Below are 13,645 nucleotides of genomic sequence, written 5' to 3' on the forward strand. Positions count from 1 at the left end.
GTTTTTTCGTCCCCCCGACCAAATCAAGCTTGACTTTTTACAACTCGTGAGAACTCGAAGTGAGCCGCGCGTCGGTGTGGTCGGAGACGGACTCAGGGATGACAGATTTCAAATTGGCCGAAGGATTTCTCCAGCCCGGTCTCGGGGGAAAGGTGCGTCCTCAACGCGGCTCACAGGGCCAAGCGACGAGGCTTGCGAAGTAGGAAGTACTTGACATTGTGAATTGTGATGCGCAGTAGGTGCTGGTTTATCAAGGGAGGACCGGAAGGAAGTTTGTCGTTCGCGCACAAGGCAGGCTCACGTCTTAGCTCAACGAGGTCACTGCAATTCCCGTCCGAGGGTAGTTTGCTTGTTTTTTCCCGTAGGCAACACCCTACCCAACAGACCGAACATCTCACGCCGCGGGTGCTGCATCTCCCACCACCACCACCACCCCCCAACCTCCCGAACCGGCCCCACCTCCGGCATAAGCCTAGGCCTAGGCATGATCAACGGGCTCAGCCTAACCACAGCCCCCCGCGCCAGCTTCCCCACGCTCGAGCCCATCGAGGTGGCCCTGCTCACCAGCACCCCCGCCTCCCACCCCTCCAGCGACGGCACCATGCTGGGGGTACTGTCGCACATCCCCGGCGGCATCCTGCTCAACACCACCGACATGCATGCGCAGTTTGTGGAGGCGTACCTGCTGGAGCTGGACGAGGGGCAGGCGGTGGCGGACGGGGACTCGGGCGCGTGGGTGGTCAATCCCGTGTCGATGGAGGTGTATGGGCATGTGGTGGCGACGGATGTGACGGGGGATGCGTATGTGGTGCCGTTGTGGCGGAGCTTGGAGGAGATGAGGCAGAGGTTGGGGGTGGAGGCGGTGGGGTTGCCGGAGACGGCGGATTTGTTGGATGCGGCGCTGAGGGCGGAGGCGGGGGTGGGGGTTGGGAATGGAGATATCTCTGGGGACGGTGGTGGTGTTGGGGCTGAGGGCGGTGGTTGGTATGATGGTGTTGGGGTTGGGTCGAGGGCGCGTGTGATGATGGGGGATTGTGGGCCGAGAGAGAGGCGGGCTTCGGAGGTTTTTTTGTTGTGTGATGGGTGGAAACTGGGGGATTTGAAGAGGTCGAGTCTGTATCGCGATGTGGACTCGGGATATGGGTCGATTGGGTCGACTTTGGGTGAGGGTACCCCTTTTGACGAGACGGATGAAGATTGGTTTAGGGTATTCTGGGCGGGCTGAGGAGGTAGATCGGTCGTTTTTTCTAACGTTTCTTCGTAACTCGCCAATATCAACCCATAAGCAAACCCACCTGCCCTGCTCACTTACAGTCCCCGGGTGCTGGTACATCTACAGTTGGTATCCATCCCATTGTCTGAGCACGACTTATCGGTCATCTGAGGCTTGGGTTGGGTGAAAGTCAGGGGAGAATAGCCACCCAAAAGGCCCAGCCAATCCCATGAGCGGCGCAACTGTGCAATGCTGAACGAATAACAACCGTCGCTGCTCAACAAGGTCGAGGTCAGATAGAGGCCAATAAGTGCGGCCATTTCCCAGCGGCCAAAACTCTGCATGGATGGAAAACACCGGGGCGATGTGGCTCACGATGTTCCCGTACGTCGGGCCGGTCTACCGACCACGACGTTAGGCGCAGAACTTGGCGATGAACTGACTGTCCCGTGGTTGCATTGCTTGCAAGCTGGCCATTTCTACCAGCTTGCTCACCCACAACCACAGACAACACAAACAAGACAGACAGCATAGTTACCTGTATCCCTTTTGCAAAATGCGTCTTCACCAAGCCGCCGTCGTGCTATCAAGGTAGCTCACCACTCCTCCAGCCCAAATGAATCTTGCCCCCGGCCATGACTTAACGGCTTGTTGAATTCCAGTGCCGCCGCTTCGGTCTCAGCCGCAGCTTGTAACCCCGCCTCCTCCCCAACCCCAACCACCACCACCACAGACACCATCACTAGCTACCCGGACTCATGCACCTACCGCCCGACGCAGACCTTCTACTCCTCCAGCGGCTGCGCTCACACCTGCGCAACGGGCTTTTGTGTCATTGACGGTACGGCACCATGGACCCCCCTCCCCCCTGCCACCTCACCATCTCGCCCCAACCCAAAACGCATACAACTATTGCAACACAAAGGGAAAAATAAGACCAAAAACTGACACTGACATCCCCCATCCCAGCACCCGCCACAATCTCGTGCGGCTGTCCGCGCGTGTTCATCGAGACCCAGACCGTGACGGTGTGCCCGACGCAGACGCCTTGCCAGCAATGCTACACGGGGTGGGGCACGTTCCTGTACACCGAGCCGTGTGGTAGCGCCACGGCGACGGTGTCTGCGTCTGCCACGACGGCTGTGGGGGTCTGATTTGAGGTTTGGGGGGGAAGGGTGATTCCGAGGAGAGCAAAAAGGGGGGAGGGGGGTGGGTATGAGAAATTGTAGGTAGGGTTGTGTGTCCGGCATTGGTTTCCAAGCCACTTCGGGTTTTGACGAAGCAATATCAGATTTGTGGTTCGGTGGAGGGTTGTTGCGGTCAAGTTGCTCGGCGACTGTTCGTTAGCAGCAAGAAAACCAGATGTGGGAGTTGTTGTGACTAGGCAAGAACTCTGGCAACAAGGGCAAACATTAAATGGATATTTTGCGGTCATTTTATATTTTTTGAGCCTTGCTTGATGGTCATATTTTGCCGAGGACGCAAAAAGACCAACCCGCTTTGCACTGCATCCATCAATTGCAGTCCGACGCGTAGTTACAAAGGCAAGAAGAACCTGACTGAATCAAAGTTCATGACAGGCTAAAAAAAAGAACCCCCGAGGGCTGAACAGAACAACTAAATGAGCACTTACCCAGGTACCAAATTACCGGGGCAAAAAATGCCAAACTCGAAGTGTACATGCTCTGTATTCAGGAACGGGACGAAAGTTATCCAAAACCCCAAGAAACTGCTTTCCTATTCCTGTTGGCGGCCTTTTTGCCTGATGATATCAGGGTTAGGGTATCGGGCTCTGCCGAATGCCCCGCAATTTTTTGCATGGTGGGGTTTGACGCGATGGCACCGCTTTTCTTCTGAATGCAACACCAAATTCGGGCACTTCCATTCACCGTTCTACATGAAATACTCCGTGGTTTCCCGTGCGCTCCTGGTGTCCTGCCAACCCGACTACATCCAATCCCCTCCTGACTGGGCAGGATTGGCACGCTATCAGCGGCAGTCCAGGTGCGGCTCTCCGGGTTGCCACAGATGGCGACGACCGCCGTGAACCCCGCGACCGGCCTCGACCGGAACGGCGACACAGTCATGGCGGACGCCCGGCCGTCGGTTCCTGTTTTCGACACCATACCCCCCGAAATAATTTCTCTGATACTGGAATTCCTCGTCCCTCAGCCACCAGAGATCGGCGAGACACGCCCTGTCGCCTACCACCAACTAATGGTCGACGAACCCTGGTTCGACTTCACGCGATGCCGCCGCGGCCTCCGCAGCGTCTGCCGTGTCAACCGTCGCTTGTCCGAGATGGCACTCCCGTTACTATACAGGAACGTAGCGCTCTGGGACGAGACAGCAATGCTTTTCTTTTTCCGCACCCTCTGTAGCAAGCCGCACTACGGCTTGTCCACACGCTACGTGTCTTGCCACATCACTTTGACATGCATCAATGTCGTCCGCGAAGTCCGCGAGCTCCTTCCCAAGTACCTCCCGACCTTCACGCCAGCGCCAGGGGACGGCGTCCTTGTCACGGCCACTCGACACTTTCTTCAAATGCTAAGCAGCTTTCTCCCGCAGATGGTTGCCAGCGAAGGCGACTTCGACCACGTGCCCCAAGCGCTGTTCTGCTTTGTCTTGATGTTCCTCTCCAAGGTAGAGACGGTCCTCTTGCAAATACCCATTAGCGACGATCAGCCGGAATACGCGGTGCTGTGCGGCCAGATCGAGGGCATCAAGGATCTCTTCCGAGACGAGCCCGATGCGGCGCCCTTACAAACGATCCGCACCCTCCTTCTACAAGGCGATCCAGAACTCTTGTCCCAGATTGAGGAAGACGAGTGCGAGTGCGACGGACCAGACGTCTGGGGCGCCCAGCCACGGAAGTACTCCCCGCTCTTCTCCAGCTTCCCCAACCTCACCACGCTCGAAGTCAGCAGCGATGACGGCGTCTGGACCACGGTGCTTGACGAGTTCGACGACCTCCTCCTGCCCGACGCCACCGCGCCGCCCTTCCTGCCCAACATCCGCCACATCTACCTCCACAACAGCGTCGCCTACCCCGGCGACCTACATCACCTGCTCCTCAACGCACCCCAACTCGAAACACTATACATGGCCCCGCGCGGCGACGACTCGCTCAAGGAGATGCTCGACGACGGAATGAACGCTGGCGAACACCCCGAGTCCCTCGACATCGCGCTCGCCAACCACGCCAAACACCTACGCAACCTTGACGTCAGCTGGGAGGACATATCCGGGTTTGAGAGCCTGGTGGGGCCCGACGGGCGGCTGACCTCCCTCGCCCAAATGGACTCCCTACACACCCTCTGCGTGCAGATGGGCCTGCTGTACGGCACGCCGGCGGCGGTGCTCGAGACGCCCCTCGTCGACCTCCTGCCGCCCAACCTCGTGGAGCTGGCGCTCGAGGACTGGTGGTGGTCCAACGTGGACCTGCTCGACGCGCTCCCGGACTGGGGGCCGCGCGACCGCGTGCGCCACTACCAGTCCCAGAACCACTACCGCGCCGCCGCCCTGCGCACCCTCACCCACTTTGCCCGCGACGTCCGCACCCGTCTGCAGCAGCTCCAGCGTGTGGTGTTGCTGGTCAGGATACCGTGGACCTGGATCCTCGAGGGCGAGGACGCTATCCCGCTCGAGTTCCACTTTGAGGTGGTCAAGAAAGTGTTTTTGGACCAGGGGGTCGAGTTCTCGGTCAAGTCGGATGAGGTTTGAAGGGAGTGGAGTGGTGTGGTGGGGGAGGACGCGTCATGGGAGCCGTTTACGAGTTTACGTTTACGAATGTCATAACTAGCTAGAGATCCGATGGCCTGGCGCGATTGGGATAGTATATAACGTGTTTTTACACTAGACTTGAGAAGTGCAAACTCAACGCTGCATGAACCGGTTCCCCGACGCGCTGCCTCGGTGATTGCATGAATGTTGCAGTAGGGCTGAAGCGGTGCCTGGACCGGGCGCCCACTTCCCGGAGGCGAACCCGGTTTCGCTGCGAACCGAGCCCGGCTCCGGTGTTCGAGTCCGGGGTCTCGGCCGGCATTCGATGCCTGCTGAAACCCGCATCGGAAGATCCCTATTACAGACAGATACGCGGGAAACAATCCTTTGTCACAACCCACTCCATGTGATCAGATTGAAATCCTTTAGCCCCTGGGGTTGCAACTGGTGACCCCCAAAAACCCGAGGCTAAAGCATGTGCGAAACTCCTCCCACGGAATAGGTCCCAAGGTATCAAGGCGTCGCGGGCCGACCCCTTTCGGACAAACCCATCTGCGGATGATGCCAACACTGTTCAATAACAAGCGTCTTGTCCTGCACGCTAATTACCTAACAATTTTGAGATAGGTATTGGTCTAGACTCCGCGCCGAGCAAAGTAGATAACCCGCTTGTTTAACTCCGGCCCGCGATTCTGAGTCTACTGTCTGGCGGATAAGTCTCCCCGAAACAGCAAGAGGTCACGTTGCCTCTTGCTCATTCCCTCAGCCTGGGACGGGAGGATTGAAAGGAGACCCGATTATATGACGGACTATTGGCTGTGCGTCCGTCCACTTCTCCCCCAGCCGCCAAGGCCGCCATGCAGTCTTCAATACCAATATGGTGTAGCGGATTATACTGCGCTTGCCTAAAGGGGTAATAGTTACTCAAGGAGCCCTGCATAACTACCAGCATGGGACCTCCCCAGCATGATGCACATTCATCAGCTTGTATCGGCCAAGCGCAACAGCTTGCAACAGCCTGCAAAAGTAGAACAAAACAACAAAGTCCTAAGTGATGACACAAGTCTGGATGGGGAGAAGAAGTGTATTGTAAGATGGGGAGAAGAAGTGTATTGTAAACTAATTATTGAGCCTTCCATGATTCGAATGTAATCGCGCTCAGTCCTGCAGCACTCTCTCGCAGCTTCTTAATCCACCAAGCAACGAAGTCCCTGCCCTTGATAGCGCCCAACGCTTTGTGGGCGGCTCTCTCAAGCTCGTAGAACGAAGTCATCAGCGTTTCAGCGACCTCTCGTGCTTCAATTCTATGTGTGGCGGAGATGGCCTCTGCTTCAGTGCTCGCAGGAAGCGCGTGGTAGGAGACGCCGGCTTCGTACAGCTCGTAGCCATGCTCATCCCATTGCAGAGACCACTGGCGTAACCGGCTCTCCGTCAATGTGAGGTTGTCATTAACGAAGTGGTGATGCCAAAGGTGCGAGCAGGGGAGAAACCAACGCCTGTACCAGCGACAGTCACAGTGAGCTGATTCCCATTGAAAGCCCCCTTCGTCCCCTTCGGTATCGACAGTGATACCCTCAAGCAAACCAGGCCTTACTAGCTCGCCGTCGTTGGCAAGCGTTTGGCCAGCTCTGATCTCAACAGCAAGAAGGATTTGAACAGGCACTGGAAACCGGCCAACGCCAGGGTAAAGGGCTGCTTCCCGAAGTGACTTGCCTCGAAAATCCTTCTTGTTTTTAGCTGCCCGCTCAAAGAACTGCCGGTCAACAGTAATGATATGCTTGACGATGCCCAGGAGCGAAAACCGCTGTAGAATGGACTTGTTGTTGTATTTGAGGGCGGAGTGGTAACCTTTGATCGCATTTGTAGACCCAATCTAACAAACAAAAAACACAGATCAGTACACAATAGGAAAAACCCAATTGTGCCATTGACCCCATCTTTACGGAAATGTGGCATTGCTCGCTTATGTGGACTATAAGAGACTGACAGAGTACTACAAACGCGATTCGGCAGAGTGAACCAGAAACCCCAAATCTGTTCCGCTGGGTGATAACCAAAAAGGGGAGGGAAGATAAGGTGGGGTAACGAACCTGCATCAATAAGGGCGAATGGTCTCGCGCGAAGTGTGCCCACATCTCCATCCGGTTCTGCCAGTGATCGACGATGTATTGGGCATCGGCTTGGCTGGCAACTGCGGCGATGGCGGAGTCGAGAGAGGCCTGGCACCCAACTCTGGTTCTTCTGTTCTTGAGCGCCGCAAGCATGTGGTCCAATACCACCCTGTTTCGCGGCCCTTGAAAACGTCGCCGGAGGGTTCTTTCACAGTGTACAGAGCAAAGCAGATGCTCAACCGACTGCCCAGATCCATCAAATGCTATCTTGACTGCCCGTTGCTCAACTGCTGAGTCGTCAGTAAGAAAGTAGCGAAGCATCCATTCCTGACCACAGTGTTGCGCAATCCACAAGCGAAGCTGTTTGAGAGCCGCAGCAACCACATCGCCATCAGATTTGGCGGTCAAAAAATGGCCGACAGGTAGCCAAGAGCCACATTCATCGCGTGCCATCACAGTGTAGAGCAGCCAGCCAAGCCAATTTGTGTTGTGGGTGGCGTCGAGCAAAGTGATGTGGCCTCGCCGCTGCAAGGCCGCGAGTTGCTCGGCTGAGGTGAAAATAACCCCGGGAGAATCCTCTCCATCAAGCGAGCGTGTTGCCTTGAGCGCCTTGTGGAGCCAAAGCTGGCCGGTAGCCGACTTAGCGCTCAGGAACTGCTGAACCTCTTCCACTTGGGTGGTGGGTAAGAAGTCGTGCCCAACTTGACGCGAGTCAGGGTTGGCTTTGCGGCAGTGTCGACCAGCGTTGAGTACATCCTGGCGCGAAAGCCATGTGCCACCAGCCATCGCAATGGAGGCTTGAATTCCTTCTTGTTGCCCACCGTGGCCACAGATGCTTGAAAGAACGGCGGCTGGCGCGTAGCCTTTGGCAATTTCCTGGCCCGCAGCCGTCTTGAAGATCTGTGGCCGTGAAATACTATCGATGGTGTCAAGGTCGTGATTATGCGAAATGGTAGGGTCGACTGGCTCAAAGCGGACCTGACCATCAGGAAGTGTGATTTTGCGAGCGGTTTTTGGGCACGCAATTGGGTTACGCGCCCGCTTGTTGCGCTCTCCTGTGGTGGCCTTCGCGACCTTTGTTTTTGATGCAAAAAGGCGACAGGCGAGGTATTGCTTGGTGATGCCGTCTTTACCAACGCGTGGCTTGCCCGACTTGGTGTACATGTTGTTGAAAAACGGCCAGTATTTTTCCCATTGTTCCGCGCTAAAAGCCACGCATTCCTTGCCCTCGAATATCTGACCTCGAATCTGCGCAATATCGTCGGGCACGTCAATCAAGGAGCGGGCGGCGGAAGGAGGCAGAGTTTGCGGAGGTGAGCCTAGGGAAAGGAGGTTAGTCAAGCCAGAGCGGTGTAGGGGGTTGTCCTTATTTGCCTGCGGTTGTCTCTTACCACTGCTAAGCTCTTTGGGATGTATCGGAGGAGTGCCACAGAGGTCGTGATCGTCGACCTCAATCGCGACCTCGTCGTCTGGCGCGCTCTCAACCCGCGTGGTAAACAGTTGCTCGTCGGCCTCCATCGCGGCCACGATAGCAATATCAGGGTCGAATTGGGACGTCATTTGAGAGGATGTTGTCTGCAATCAAGCGCTAGGGCACAAACGGCTTGTTTTCGTCGTTGTGGATGGTAAAAGTGTGAGAAAGGGAAATCCAGCAGTTGGAAAAAGGTGGGCGAGTGCTTGATTATGTGACAGGGTGTGCCAGCGGTGCCAAACAGTCAATTTTACTGCGCCCCACCCAACAACAACAGCAACGCGTGCATCGCGCTTTCCAAACGCGATGCACGCGATTGAATGGATGCGATTGCGATTGAATTGATGCGACTGAGTGATGCAGTATTAATATAGATATTAGTGCCTGTGTCGTTGTTCTCTAGATATCAGAGTGTGGTGGCTTGCTTATAGTAGAGGTGTATTTGAGGGGTTAGGGTTGAGATCTGGGAATACCTTCATACAGATACGTATGGTGGGATGGGTTGCCCTACGGTGAACGGTAAAAGGTTATGCAAATTAATGCAAGGGGCTCAATTGTCAGATAAATTGATTTTATTTCCTGGCTTGGCTGGTTAGGGCCACGCCACTGATGTATGGAAGCCGTCACGTGGGGGGGTAAGTAGTCCGTCAGGTAACCGACTCCGAAAGGAGAGCCGCCGCTTGATCTTTCTTCCGTATTATGTGGGACCATGCGAATTGGCGGATGCCATTTGAGGGCGGTTCCGTGACCGATAGAGCATGGCGTGGCGCGAACTCCCGAAATGGGGAAGTCTGGAGAGAAAGGAACTTTGCTGTCCCCGGTGTACACAGGAACATGTCAACGCTGCCACGGACTGCCGCCGAGGACGCGTCTGGCAGAAAATATCTGCATCACATGCGTGGCGGTGTCGCGAAGATGATTGCGAACCTGGCGGTAAGTGTCCCTGAAGATCTCAGGTTGATCATGACCTAACTGGTGGCTAAACCGGCTTGACCGGGTGCTGAAACATGCCGGGGGGGCGAGACGGCTCCGCACTGAGCGACCGAGACTGTGGAACGAATGGACGGATTGTGGGAGAGTTCCTCAGACGAAGAGAACAGCGGACCGGGTAACAAACGAAACCGGTCATGTTGGCGACACGGCTCCACCCTCGCCGGGGGTTTTCTGATTTCCTTTTGAGCACGCAACCCCCATCCGGGAACAACCACCCGACGGCGGCTCTTGTCAGCTGACTGCAGAAATACTATGTCTTGGTACATACAAAATGCGAAGGATTCCTCTCACCGCCGTGCCTCTCTCGGCAGCAACGGGTTGTGGGCGGGACTTGGCGGTCAGAACTCTATATGGTTCTGGGGGTGGGGAAATTGGCGGTGTTGTGTGGAGGTTGTTTGCGTGGACCAGATACCTGTGTGAAGAAGTACAGATTACTTGGTACCAGAACAAGAATCTCCCTCTACAGACCTCGGCATCGATGTGGCACGGAGCGGGAGGCCGCATCAACAACCGTGCCGCTATTGTTGTTGTCAAAGGCGACTCCTATGCTGCCTATGATTAAGAAGAGGCCAGGCTGTTCCGAAAGAAGTCCGGAGTTCTGGCCGATGTCCGGGGCGCCGGGTCCCCTCCGGGTGAATGCCAATCGGGGCGAGGTAATCGGGGCCGGCTTGGTAATTTCGCGAAGATGCGCGAGTCCATAAAGGCGCTCGTACGTAGTAGCTGCAGCAAAACCTGCATTGTTTGGAGACTTGCGTGGCCTGTGGGACAAACGGAACACGACCTGTGAGTTGGAGCGGCTGCCAAGGCCCGGGCCGTCAAGAAATCATGCAACTTCTCCCTTTAGCTTCCGATGTTTGGGCAACAACAGGCTTGGGTACGAAGTACTTCGTACTTGCAGTTCTGTCCTCCAGGAGGCCCGGAGGATAACGGCGCCGTGGTCCGATCTCGAAACGAGCAAGGGACATGATTCCGTTGATATCTTGGGGATCTTCGGGTTGCGTTGCCAACCGGAATAGGAAAGAGCAAAAATGGCATTGAGCTTGGGAAGCAGTGACGACATTGGCTCAGATCAGATTGTCAGAGCCGAAATGAAAGCGGGCTCCCATTTCCCATGCATCAAGGGACCACACGCACCAACCGGGGTGAATAAAATCGGAATTGCAAAGAAACCGTCAATCACGCATCCCATCAGATGACCGAATCTCTCAGTTGGCGCTTTGTAACCGAGAATCTGCAGAAAGCCCGTCAGAAAGCCGGTAATTCGGCACAGGCCGAGGTTACCAGAAAAAAACCGACTCCTTATTCCTTGTTTCAGCGGTGCTGCGCTGCGGCAAAGGCGCTCCTCAGTGACGTGACTGACAACCACTGGTGAATGCGGCTTCTAAACCCACTGCCCGTTGGTCCCCTTTAGCCCCTTTTAGCGGCTGCCTGCTGCGTTTTCTGGTTGGCGGGAACCGACACAGCCAGCCGCAGTGGGTGGTTCTCGAGGGGCTCGAGAGTGGTTGAAGAAAAGAAACTCATGGTCATGCATCTCCACAGCCCCTGAACTCTGCTCGTCCCAGCTCATCTTGGCCGTCTTGGCAATTGTAGAATGGCACGCCAATCCAGGATCGCTGTGGGTTGGCGGTACCCTTGGCGCGAGGCGGGCAAGCCGTCACCCAGAGATGAAAAATCCGTTTCCTTGCCCGCCACCAAAATCGCCAGCAAATCTGCTGGATGCCCTGAGCCACCTCACCTGTCGTCCAAGGTTCAACCACGTTCGAAAACTCGCACATTTTGCCGACCCGCATCTCGGCGCCGCGAAAGACGTTGCAAAAATCCATAAACCATCGAGTACCGGGACGTCGGGGTCGAGAAAGGCGGATACAGGTCCGTGTGATTCGTAATCTCCACATTATTTCGCCAACCCGCGCAGTCGTCAGATGCCTCCGGCGTCGCTGTCGACTCTTGGACCCTCCCGGCCCTCTGTCACTATCTGTTCCCAACGACGACGCCCACCATCATTCTCTTACGAAACGACCGAACGAACGTCTTGAACTCGCCCATACCTGATCCCTTGCCCTGGATCTGGTCCTAGAAGCGTCTCGGTCTCGCATTGATTTCTCCACTTTCTTCACTCAGCACCGAACAGTGGGGGGGATCATCGGTGGCCATCGACTTCTTGTTTGGCTTTTTTTTCCCTGTCTTTTCTACCTTTTTACTTTCTTTGTTGGACCGGTTCCGAGGTGGTATTAAGCAAACATCATGAGCGCAAGACCAAGCCAACGGAACATCAAATGGGTTGAGGTGCGTCGTCCCGTCAGGAGTTCCTCATGTGGCAGCGTTGCAGCCCACACAAACACGGACAACGCCGGCCATTTTCACATGCTGCTGGGCCCTTCCCCCGCGCGTCCCCTTTCCAACTTTGACTGACCCGGCTATCTTGTGCAGGGCCTTCGAGGTGTTACCTCCGTCCTCGTCATCGCTACCCATATCGCGAGAGCCCTCGACTTCCCCTTGTTCTGGCCCGCCGACTACAAAAATGGGCCCCCGAGGCTACTACAGCTCCCATACCTGCGGATCCCGTGGCAGGGCCGTATCGGTGTGCCCATCTTCGCCTTTCTGACGGGCTTCGTGTGCGCCTACAAGCCGGTGAAACTCGCGTACCAACAAGGGAACCAGCCCGCCGCCCTCAAATCGGTCGCCCGTAGCGCCTTTCGCCGCCCGCCGCGGCTCATCCTGCCAGCCCTGATCGCGACCTTCATCAGCTTCATCATGTCGGTCTTGGGCGGTTACACAGCGGCGAACCGTTGTGACAGCCATTGGGTCCGCTTCGACGCGCCGGATCCCTTGCCGTTTGGGGAAAACATCAAGAGGTTGATCAACACGTCCATCACGACGTGGACAAACACAGAAAACCTGTATGACAGACACCAGTGGGCGATGCGCCCGCTGCTCATTGGTGCCTTCCAGGTCTACATCGTGCTAGCGGCTACGATCGGGATGCGGTTCAAATATCGGATGCTGGTGCATGTTCTGATGGTCCTGTACTGGTTGATTAATGTCAACGCACTGACTGGTACGTCATCCGCGCACATGCCACGAGGGCACCCGCGCAACAGACAACTAACAAGGTGACAGAAACGTTCGGCGCCATGCTCTCGCTCGGCACCCTTCTCGCCGAGCTGTCCCAGCACCGCCCCACCCAGAACCTCATCTCCAACCACCAACGGCTCTGCACCTACGTTCTCGCCCCGCTCATCTTCCTGATTGGCGGCTACGTCGGATCCTACCCCGCCGAACACGAGGACTGGGCTCCCTGGTCCCTCAGCCTGCACCGGTTCCTCGTTAACCCCGTGGATGGTCACCGCACCGGCAGTATCCTCGTTCCGCGGGGCACCGACCTGCTCCGGCGCTCGTCGGCCTTCTTCATCGGGTGCACGGCCATCTCGCTCTTCCTGTCCCCGCTCTTCCAAAAGGCCCTGTCGCACCGCGTGCTCATCTAGCTCGACCACCACTCCTTCGCCGTCTACCTCACGCACGGCACCATCCTGCGCACGGTCGGCATGTGGATTGTCTACGGCATCAGCGGCGAGCCCTGGAAACCGGCCGGTAAGAACCCGGACGGCTCGCAGCAGGAGCAGGTGTGGCTCAAGCCCAAGGGTCGCCCGCACAAGATGGTCGCCATCCTCGTCTTCACCGCCCTGACCTACACCGCCGCCTGGGCCTGGATGAAGTGGGTCGACACCGCCTGCGCCCGCGCCACCCAGTGGCTGGAGAAGAAGGTGTTTGAGGACGAGGACGGCAACGAGGGCAAGGACGGCATGGCCGAGAAGGGGCTCGGCCACAACCGCGGCCACAGCCGTGCCCACAGCCGCGCTTTTTCGAACGGTGGTGCCCAGCTGCCGAGGCACCATGACGGTGAGCGGTCGCAGCCGCCGCCTTGAAACTAAAAAAACATCTCAGGGGTTGTTGGGACAGGTGAAAGCTCGTTCTGGGCCAGCAGCGATGGGTCACTTTTGGTGCTGCTGGGCCTGGGAAACAACGATTTAATACCCTTTCCATTTGTCGTAATGGGGCGCGGCTCTTAGAGATATCTTCGCTGCAGCGATTTGGGGGCATTTGGGGCATTGCATGCGACGTTGGCATATA

General features: G+C 56.5%; 6 protein-coding genes across 6 annotated transcripts in view; 5 read left to right on the forward strand and 1 right to left on the reverse strand.

The window, feature by feature from the left end:
* CHGG_03498 (uncharacterized protein) overlaps positions 1-1,225 on the forward strand; it is a gene marked incomplete at both ends in the record, with an annotated part of 2,410 nt that extends 1,185 nt beyond the window's left edge. The window contains 2 exons of the mRNA XM_001230013.1: positions 124-152; positions 385-1,225. Coding sequence (XP_001230014.1) covers positions 124-152; positions 385-1,225 — 870 coding nt within the window. The remainder of the gene's footprint in view (positions 1-123; positions 153-384) is intronic.
* A 364-nt stretch (positions 1,226-1,589) lies between these two features.
* Positions 1,590-2,367, forward strand: CHGG_03499 (uncharacterized protein; the record flags this gene model as incomplete). Its single annotated transcript, XM_001230014.1, has 3 exons — positions 1,590-1,597; positions 1,876-2,054; positions 2,183-2,367. The coding sequence occupies 3 exons, from the start codon at positions 1,590-1,592 to the stop codon at positions 2,365-2,367; spliced, it is 372 nt and encodes a 123-aa protein (XP_001230015.1).
* An 874-nt stretch (positions 2,368-3,241) lies between these two features.
* On the forward strand, positions 3,242-4,939 carry CHGG_03500 (uncharacterized protein; the record flags this gene model as incomplete). Its single annotated transcript, XM_001230015.1, has 1 exon — positions 3,242-4,939. The coding sequence occupies one exon, from the start codon at positions 3,242-3,244 to the stop codon at positions 4,937-4,939; it is 1,698 nt and encodes a 565-aa protein (XP_001230016.1).
* A 1,123-nt stretch (positions 4,940-6,062) lies between these two features.
* Positions 6,063-8,610, reverse strand: CHGG_03501 (uncharacterized protein; the record flags this gene model as incomplete). Its single annotated transcript, XM_001230016.1, has 3 exons — positions 6,063-6,812; positions 7,030-8,369; positions 8,442-8,610. The coding sequence occupies 3 exons, from the start codon at positions 8,608-8,610 to the stop codon at positions 6,063-6,065; spliced, it is 2,259 nt and encodes a 752-aa protein (XP_001230017.1).
* A 520-nt stretch (positions 8,611-9,130) lies between these two features.
* CHGG_03502 (uncharacterized protein) lies at positions 9,131-10,076 on the forward strand (the record flags this gene model as incomplete). Its single annotated transcript, XM_001230017.1, has 3 exons — positions 9,131-9,156; positions 9,352-9,454; positions 9,945-10,076. The coding sequence occupies 3 exons, from the start codon at positions 9,131-9,133 to the stop codon at positions 10,074-10,076; spliced, it is 261 nt and encodes an 86-aa protein (XP_001230018.1).
* A 1,682-nt stretch (positions 10,077-11,758) lies between these two features.
* Positions 11,759-13,440, forward strand: CHGG_03503 (uncharacterized protein; the record flags this gene model as incomplete). Its single annotated transcript, XM_001230018.1, has 4 exons — positions 11,759-11,800; positions 11,945-12,572; positions 12,635-12,879; positions 13,000-13,440. The coding sequence occupies 4 exons, from the start codon at positions 11,759-11,761 to the stop codon at positions 13,438-13,440; spliced, it is 1,356 nt and encodes a 451-aa protein (XP_001230019.1).
* Positions 13,441-13,645: the final 205 nt, after the last annotated feature.

Source organism: Chaetomium globosum, genomic scaffold (assembly GCF_000143365.1).
Source record: "Chaetomium globosum CBS 148.51 scaffold_2 genomic scaffold, whole genome shotgun sequence".
Classification (NCBI taxonomy): Eukaryota; Fungi; Ascomycota; class Sordariomycetes; order Sordariales; family Chaetomiaceae; genus Chaetomium; species Chaetomium globosum.